The sequence below is a fragment of the Populus euphratica genome, unplaced genomic scaffold (genome assembly GCF_000495115.2).
Source record: "Populus euphratica unplaced genomic scaffold, PopEup_1.0 scaffold3690.1, whole genome shotgun sequence".
In the NCBI taxonomy this organism is placed as follows: domain Eukaryota; kingdom Viridiplantae; phylum Streptophyta; class Magnoliopsida; order Malpighiales; family Salicaceae; genus Populus; species Populus euphratica.
This window is the reverse complement of record NW_011503512.1, coordinates 1-10126: the sequence shown is the minus strand read 5'-3', so window position 1 is coordinate 10126 and position 10126 is coordinate 1. Positions and strand designations below refer to the sequence as shown.

At 30.0% G+C, this 10126-nt stretch overlaps 1 protein-coding gene across 1 annotated transcript; it reads right to left on the bottom strand.

Annotated features, from left to right (window-relative positions):
- Positions 1-7038: 7038 nt before the first annotated feature.
- LOC105119838 (uncharacterized protein At1g66480-like) lies at positions 7039-9311 on the bottom strand. The gene is made up of 2 exons (XM_011018033.1): positions 8543-9311; positions 7039-7473 (listed from the first exon to the last, which is right to left on the bottom strand). The coding sequence occupies exons 1-2, from the start codon at positions 9164-9166 to the stop codon at positions 7411-7413; spliced, it is 687 nt and encodes a 228-aa protein (XP_011016335.1). The 5' UTR covers positions 9167-9311; the 3' UTR covers positions 7039-7410.
- Between the last annotated feature and the right edge of the window lie 815 nt (positions 9312-10126).

Genomic DNA, 10126 nt, shown 5'->3' with positions numbered 1-10126 from the left:
GGTGGGGTTTTAATCCATATTTCTGAGGCTAATACTCTTCGGTTAATCTATCATGGCATGGCATGTATGCTAAACAGACTGTTGAAATTGTCAAATTTACTAGTTATTTCTTAATAATTAACTTGGATTGGATGTTCTGTTGCAAGCTGCTATTGTTTGTGTGAGTTTGGTCTTCTTCTTTTTCAACGTTTTATGAATATGGATTAATATATATATATATATATATATTACCAAGGCTAATGATTTTTATTGACTTTGGACTTGATTTTCTTTTTTATTTGTAGCAGATGTTATATATATATATATATATAGCACACATGTCCTACTACCAGTGGTTGGGGATTAGTAGATACGTGGATTGCTAAAAGGCTAAATTAACTTTCAACTTTCCAATCTATTATTCACAAGGAAGATATATAGTAGATACGTGGATTGCTAAAAGGCTAAATTAACTTTCAACTTTCCAATCTATTATTCACAAGGAAGATATATAGTAGATACGTGGATTGCTAAAAGGCTAAATTAACTTTCAACTTTCCAATCTATTATTCACAAGGAAGATATATAGTAGATACGTGGATTGCTAAAAGGCTAAATTAACTTTCAACTTTCCAATCTATTATTCACAAGGAAGATATATAGTAGATACGTGGATTGCTAAAAGGCTAAATTAACTTTCAACTTTCCAATCTATTATTCACAAGGAAGATATATAGTAGATACGTGGATTGCTAAAAGGCTAAATTAACTTTCAACTTTCCAATCTATTATTCACAAGGAAGATATATAGTAGATACGTGGATTGCTAAAAGGCTAAATTAACTTTCAACTTTCCAATCTATTATTCACAAGGAAGATATATAGTAGATACGTGGATTGCTAAAAGGCTAAATTAACTTTCAACTTTCCAATCTATTATTCACAAGGAAGATATATAGTAGATACGTGGATTGCTAAAAGGCTAAATTAACTTTCAACTTTCCAATCTATTATTCACAAGGAAGATATATAGTAGATACGTGGATTGCTAAAAGGCTAAATTAACTTTCAACTTTCCAATCTATTATTCACAAGGAAGATATATAGTAGATACGTGGATTGCTAAAAGGCTAAATTAACTTTCAACTTTCCAATCTATTATTCACAAGGAAGATATATAGTAGATACGTGGATTGCTAAAAGGCTAAATTAACTTTCAACTTTCCAATCTATTATTCACAAGGAAGATATATAGTAGATACGTGGATTGCTAAAAGGCTAAATTAACTTTCAACTTTCCAATCTATTATTCACAAGGAAGATATATAGTAGATACGTGGATTGCTAAAAGGCTAAATTAACTTTCAACTTTCCAATCTATTATTCACAAGGAAGATATATAGTAGATACGTGGATTGCTAAAAGGCTAAATTAACTTTCAACTTTCCAATCTATTATTCACAAGGAAGATATATAGTAGATACGTGGATTGCTAAAAGGCTAAATTAACTTTCAACTTTCCAATCTATTATTCACAAGGAAGATATATAGTAGATACGTGGATTGCTAAAAGGCTAAATTAACTTTCAACTTTCCAATCTATTATTCACAAGGAAGATATATAGTAGATACGTGGATTGCTAAAAGGCTAAATTAACTTTCAACTTTCCAATCTATTATTCACAAGGAAGATATATAGTAGATACGTGGATTGCTAAAAGGCTAAATTAACTTTCAACTTTCCAATCTATTATTCACAAGGAAGATATATAGTAGATACGTGGATTGCTAAAAGGCTAAATTAACTTTCAACTTTCCAATCTATTATTCACAAGGAAGATATATAGTAGATACGTGGATTGCTAAAAGGCTAAATTAACTTTCAACTTTCCAATCTATTATTCACAAGGAAGATATATAGTAGATACGTGGATTGCTAAAAGGCTAAATTAACTTTCAACTTTCCAATCTATTATTCACAAGGAAGATATATAGTAGATACGTGGATTGCTAAAAGGCTAAATTAACTTTCAACTTTCCAATCTATTATTCACAAGGAAGATATATAGTAGATACGTGGATTGCTAAAAGGCTAAATTAACTTTCAACTTTCCAATCTATTATTCACAAGGAAGATATATAGTAGATACGTGGATTGCTAAAAGGCTAAATTAACTTTCAACTTTCCAATCTATTATTCACAAGGAAGATATATAGTAGATACGTGGATTGCTAAAAGGCTAAATTAACTTTCAACTTTCCAATCTATTATTCACAAGGAAGATATATAGTAGATACGTGGATTGCTAAAAGGCTAAATTAACTTTCAACTTTCCAATCTATTATTCACAAGGAAGATATATAGTAGATACGTGGATTGCTAAAAGGCTAAATTAACTTTCAACTTTCCAATCTATTATTCACAAGGAAGATATATAGTAGATACGTGGATTGCTAAAAGGCTAAATTAACTTTCAACTTTCCAATCTATTATTCACAAGGAAGATATATAGTAGATACGTGGATTGCTAAAAGGCTAAATTAACTTTCAACTTTCCAATCTATTATTCACAAGGAAGATATATAGTAGATACGTGGATTGCTAAAAGGCTAAATTAACTTTCAACTTTCCAATCTATTATTCACAAGGAAGATATATAGTAGATACGTGGATTGCTAAAAGGCTAAATTAACTTTCAACTTTCCAATCTATTATTCACAAGGAAGATATATAGTAGATACGTGGATTGCTAAAAGGCTAAATTAACTTTCAACTTTCCAATCTATTATTCACAAGGAAGATATATAGTAGATACGTGGATTGCTAAAAGGCTAAATTAACTTTCAACTTTCCAATCTATTATTCACAAGGAAGATATATAGTAGATACGTGGATTGCTAAAAGGCTAAATTAACTTTCAACTTTCCAATCTATTATTCACAAGGAAGATATATAGTAGATACGTGGATTGCTAAAAGGCTAAATTAACTTTCAACTTTCCAATCTATTATTCACAAGGAAGATATATAGTAGATACGTGGATTGCTAAAAGGCTAAATTAACTTTCAACTTTCCAATCTATTATTCACAAGGAAGATATATAGTAGATACGTGGATTGCTAAAAGGCTAAATTAACTTTCAACTTTCCAATCTATTATTCACAAGGAAGATATATAGTAGATACGTGGATTGCTAAAAGGCTAAATTAACTTTCAACTTTCCAATCTATTATTCACAAGGAAGATATATAGTAGATACGTGGATTGCTAAAAGGCTAAATTAACTTTCAACTTTCCAATCTATTATTCACAAGGAAGATATATAGTAGATACGTGGATTGCTAAAAGGCTAAATTAACTTTCAACTTTCCAATCTATTATTCACAAGGAAGATATATAGTAGATACGTGGATTGCTAAAAGGCTAAATTAACTTTCAACTTTCCAATCTATTATTCACAAGGAAGATATATAGTAGATACGTGGATTGCTAAAAGGCTAAATTAACTTTCAACTTTCCAATCTATTATTCACAAGGAAGATATATAGTAGATACGTGGATTGCTAAAAGGCTAAATTAACTTTCAACTTTCCAATCTATTATTCACAAGGAAGATATATAGTAGATACGTGGATTGCTAAAAGGCTAAATTAACTTTCAACTTTCCAATCTATTATTCACAAGGAAGATATATAGTAGATACGTGGATTGCTAAAAGGCTAAATTAACTTTCAACTTTCCAATCTATTATTCACAAGGAAGATATATAGTAGATACGTGGATTGCTAAAAGGCTAAATTAACTTTCAACTTTCCAATCTATTATTCACAAGGAAGATATATAGTAGATACGTGGATTGCTAAAAGGCTAAATTAACTTTCAACTTTCCAATCTATTATTCACAAGGAAGATATATAGTAGATACGTGGATTGCTAAAAGGCTAAATTAACTTTCAACTTTCCAATCTATTATTCACAAGGAAGATATATAGTAGATACGTGGATTGCTAAAAGGCTAAATTAACTTTCAACTTTCCAATCTATTATTCACAAGGAAGATATATAGTAGATACGTGGATTGCTAAAAGGCTAAATTAACTTTCAACTTTCCAATCTATTATTCACAAGGAAGATATATAGTAGATACGTGGATTGCTAAAAGGCTAAATTAACTTTCAACTTTCCAATCTATTATTCACAAGGAAGATATATAGTAGATACGTGGATTGCTAAAAGGCTAAATTAACTTTCAACTTTCCCCCAAATCTAGATAAACATTAAAATGATATATATATTTACTATTTTATTTTTTATTGATTAATAAATAATAATAGATAATAAATACCTAAATTTTTTACCAAATAAATATAAAAAAATCCAACCCAGCAATACTAATCGAAATTCCTAATTATAAATTGATTCTGTTTTTGGTGATTAGGAAAGCGGCAAAGCCCAAACCAAAAAAAGACTCGTCCGAGGATTCAAGGGCAGACTACCGTGGGACAGTCCATAAAACCAGCCTGTAAGCAGTTCATTCCAGCATTAGCTAGGCTGCTGAGCAGTGGGCAGCATGTGTGATCTATTTTCAAAGCCGGCTATCCTTGCTTTTAATTCAAAATAAAATAATTTATCATGAGATCTGTTATCTTCTTGGGGGGGAAAAAAAAATTTCTTCTTAAATGCAAAGCTGTCAAGTAATGCTTCTTGTCTATCTCTTAAAACCACACAGCACAATAATTAAAACAAAATATAATACTATAATACTAAATAAATTAAAACATGCCTTGTCTAGGTTGGATAGCTGGCAAGTGGAAATGCTTTGTGCTTTGTTTGGTATTGTTTCATCCTAGGATGAAACAATAAAGATGATGTACAATTCTTGTATTTTTTTTTTAATTTTAACATAAATAACTGATCAAAATTTAATTTTTTTTTTTAGGATAACACTTTATTTATTTTGAGACCAAACAAAAGTGAATGTTTGGAAAAATTTAATTTTTTTTTTGTATGTTTTAGATTGTTTTGTTGTGCTGATCTTGAAAATAATTTTTTAAAAATAAAAAATATATATTTTAATATAAAAAAATATTTAAAAAACAATTATAACTATACTCAACTAGGCTTGTGAATAAGTGCCAGCACATGTATATTCTGAATGTCTTAAATATTAGCTTAAGTCATCTTAGATGGGCTCAATAATAGATATGTAGTTCTATCAAACATTTGCTTAGAAAATAAAAACAAATTAAATCCAAAAAAAAATAAGATTATGTATTATTCCTCTCATACAAAATACAAAGAAGGTGGTTTGTAATTTTTATTTTTATTTTTTTAGACCACATTTAAATTTTGTTTTCCTTCTTTGATATAGATATGACCTCGACAAGATTATCAATTATTCCTCTCACAAAAATCAGATACTTGATCAATCTAGTTAATATCAAGTTACTAGAGATGATAAAGAGTGGGGTAGCTTTAAAAAAGAAGAAGGGAATCTCCCTATATAACAAGCAACGCACCTTTCTTTACGTGAGTGTTTAGTTTTTGTGTTATAATATTTTTTTAAATTATTTTTTACTCGAAGAAAATAGATTGATGCTTTTTATTTACTTTTGTATAATTTTTATATATTTATATCAAAAATAAATTATAAAAAAATATTATATTAATTTATTTTAAATTTTAAAAAACATTTTGGAATACTCCACTTCACCCGAACGATAAACGCAGGTAGGGCAAGAGAAATGCTTTTTTTTTAAAAAAAAAAAGAGAAATGCTTTCTGACATTACACAATGTACTTGTTGATGTAATAATGAAATTAGGAGAGCGAGCATCATAATGGGACAAGCATTTAGAGACGTGGGTTAAGGCATCTGGAATACTTGGCGGCCCGAAAAATGCTTCCCCAACAATTGTTTCTCCAGAACAATACAAGAAAAGATTCCGAAAAGCCATGACTTCATACTTTCTCACTGTACCTGATCAATGGTCTTCATGGACTGAATCACTGCATTCTTGTCATTCATAATCATTTGTTCATGAATAAGGAAGTCAGAGAGATTAGTGGGGAAGGGAGGGACGCCATCCAATCCCAGTAAATTTCTCTCTCTTCCCTTCTTGTTTTTTTTCTTCATTTGGGTGGAATCTTTCGTGTATGGGCAAAGTGGGGCCCAAACAAGAAACTTATATACGAGGGAATAAAAATTCCTTGTCGAGAGGTCTTTGTACATTTCTTTTTTTATACACGTGCAATTGCGACCTCGGAATAAGAAACCAAATTATGCTTTGCACTGTGATCTTTTTCCTTCGTTGGCAAGAATAGCTGGTAAACTTGGATTCGAAGTTCTTAGCATATGAAAGAGCAGATTATAACCCCGTGCATTCAATAAATTTGAATTTATTATTTCATCAGTACATTCAATATTTGTATTATTTCATGTTTACCATTGAATAAAGAGATGAGCTCGAAAATAATATATAAAATAAATTGTAGAAAATCAGAAAAAAATGGATTTATATAAATATACTCTTAAAAAAAGTCCTTTAAATAGGTCCGAATATTTTCTTCTTTATGCACGTTTTTATCGAATCAAATTTTTTAATAAATAAATTATGTTTATATATATATATATTAACACCAGAAAAAAAAATTCTTTCTCATGCTAAATACCTTATTTATTCATTTTGACTTTTGCATTTTCAATACATAAATATCAAGAAATCATCTCAAATTAAAATCTAAACTATTTAGTAAATCTCAATGAATGGTGTTTTTTTAATATTACTCTTTAAAATAATACTTTCTCAAATGAATGATTTTTATATTACTCCTTAATATATCCATAAAAGCTTTTTAAACTTGAAATTTAAACACATCAATCAATATCTTATCAATCAATATCATGTATTAAATTTTATTGATTTAATTTGTAAGAATATAGAAAATAAAATCTAAATTATTAATTATTTAATTATTAAAGTTTTATTACCATGTCAAAGAAACATCAATTGTTAGATAAAGTTGACAAGTAAATTTATATTACTTTTACTGTTGAACTGTGATTGTTATTGCTAATAAAAGAGATCACTCCCAAAAAATACAACATATATTTTGTGATTAGAAGACAAACATAACTCTAGCTATATATCCTAGAGTGATTGTGGAATGTTTCTCAAAATAATTAATTTACGGCCAAAGACAGCTCTCTGATCAGCACTCTAAGCTCTTTCATAATGCTCAAAACCTCAAAGCTCCTTGGGTTTTATGCACAAGAACAAGACATAAAACCGAATATATATATTTGCGGTAAATGGGAATCAGCAGGCTGACGTAGAGGGAATGCGAGCAGCTAGGTTATCTCTTGATCGATCGCTTTGCTAATTTATTTAATAAGACTGCTTTTTCTTGATTGCATATTTGGATCATTTGCTAATAAGAAGCCACAGCTATCTGCATCTCTCCTTCGCTGAAAGGAAGGAAACTCACTCGCTTCTGCAAAACAAAACGAACAAAATTGTTTATTCATAAAATATATAGTCCAGACATTACTAGATTTGGGTATTTCAAGCTGAAGTTCGATAATAAATAACAAGAACAGAAATCTTAACTCAAACATTCAATGGTCATGTATAAAAATCAAAAGAAAACATAATAGCTAGGGATGTAAATTAAAATGCTCGGTAATTCAGGGTTTCTTTGTACATTCGAGCCTTAATTAATTAATGGTTCATATACGTACGTTGGCAATTTCTGTTTTGATGGCGTGCTCAACTAAATACTTAGTTATAATCACCAAGCAGCTCGTATAAGATAAATAAGTAAAATAATATATAAATTAAGAATGTATCAGACATTATAACATTTAAACTTTTAGATGAACTCAAATTTAATTATAAAATTCAACAATGGACGACTCGGAGCTTTTCTTTTTGGAATGAATAAAATAAAGAAAGATTTACATCAGAAAAGAAAATTACAAGTTGCATTTTGGTGTATGTGTAATAGTAAATTATCTAGGATAAGTGCATGCATGACGCCATCGACAACGTACAGGCTAGCTATTGGAATTTAAATTAATTGTCAGTCCATAATATTATTTTATTAGTGGCCTGTCGTCTTTTTACTGGGTCTAGGTTTAAACTCTCTAAAAATACTACTTAATTACAAAATAAAATTAAATCCACCTCCATTTGATACGAAAGTCAAATTTTGGTTGAAAATAATTTAATGAAACCGTGTCCCCCAACCTTAAGTCACAAAATTTCAATTAAAACCTCAATTAAAAAGAAAATGTTAACTAGAACCTTCATTAAGTACTTTTATTATTATTATTATTATTATTCTTGTTATTATTATTATTATTATTATACTAGTTCCCTAGCTCGAAAGAGTTCACATTTGCAAATAATCAAACCACATGACGTGAACCAAAAAAATTTCAAATCCCAAAAAATATTTTATAATCGAGACCTCAAATTCATTATATATATATAAAAGAAAATTAAAGGCAAAAACCTGTGAACATGCCACAAAATCAGGATTGATGTCGAAATGAACATACCTCACGTGCCTTAATGATCCCTTGGTTGCCGACTCTCCCGTGGCCGCTCTTCCAATGAACTTGTTGCGACAACCCACTCTCTTGACCATTTTGTGCAATTTCACGAGAGCTATTATTGCTGCCACCTGCGGTGTTTGCTATGCAGAGATCCAGAATCTTAGCAGCCGCCTCAGCCTCATCCTTACTTTCTTGCATCAACTTCTCCACTTCTTCCTTTGGTAATCTCATTTTCACCCTCATTGCACCACGTTTTGCCTCCTCGGAGACAATGCTAGAAGGTTTCATTATCGAAAGATCAGATGTTGATCTCCTAGAGAGCATTAGGCTCTCGAGCCTGTCTTTAGCACTCATGTTAATCCCTGAACGAACCCTTCTTGGAACCCTCTCAGTTGGAGTCTCTGGCAACTCTACTAGGAAGTAGAGCCTTTTTGGCACCAAATCTTGGTGTGCTTCCAATGGCTTTGCCCTAGTACCATAATGCTTAACTGCCTCAGATTCTAGCAAAACATGCCCTGGATAGTCCTTAACTACATCCCCAGCCTTCACTGGTGTCTTGAACTTGAATGTTTCACCATTTATCTTCATGACTTTTGCAGTCTTTTTCCCACCTAAAGTGTTGCCCATACTTGGTATTTTGGATTAATTTCACTCTTTTGAACACACAATTAACAAAATGATCGAACCCTTAATTAATCAAGGTGAACAACGCTCCTTTGTGAATACTTCATACTACTAGGGATCGGATCATATATAAAGCTGACAAAGAGGCGCCTGTGTGGTGGGTGGAAGATAAGGACGCCTCGATTTTGGTTAGTTGTTAATATTACAGTCAACGAAGAAGGCAAGATTTGAAATTGAAAGAGGCAAAAGTTTGACAAATGAAGAAAGTACGTATGTGGTTTGGTTTTCAATATTCCAAGTAAAACTGAAGGGTTATTTTTGTTTTCAGTTTAGTTTAATTATCTTAATTGTGAGGGTTTTTTCGTAGACTAGCACAACGCTTAAAACATAATTCCCAAACTAGCACAGTTCAGGCACTACATGCGTAATTAAATATGTTGCGTGGTTGCTGCCTGGGTAACTCATAAATTTAATTTCTCTCCTTGCATCTACATGATTTCCCAAGAGTTTTTATATATAAAATTCAATATGCATGTTTTTTAAAGTTCTAATAACCATATGAAAAACAAAAACAATCTAATAGCTAAAAAAACAAGATGACATGATATAAAAAACTAGAAATGATAATTCGGTATCATTAAAATATCTTAAAAATATAAATTTATAAAGAATATAAAAAGTTAACCTCAACAAAACAACATGCTTATTTATTGACATTTCATCATCAATTTCAAAGTTGATTTTTCATATTATTTATAATTTTTTTATTAAAATCTTTTTCATGATATATTATTAGAGTTTGATAGATTTATGATATTTTTTATTTAAATTCTTGTTTTTTGTGCCATATTATCTTTCTCGATCTATCAAATTATTATTTTTTTATTTTATAAACTTTTTATTTTGACTTTTGTATATTTACACTCTTTTGAAAGCATGTAGTAGCAAGGAGAAAAATTATAT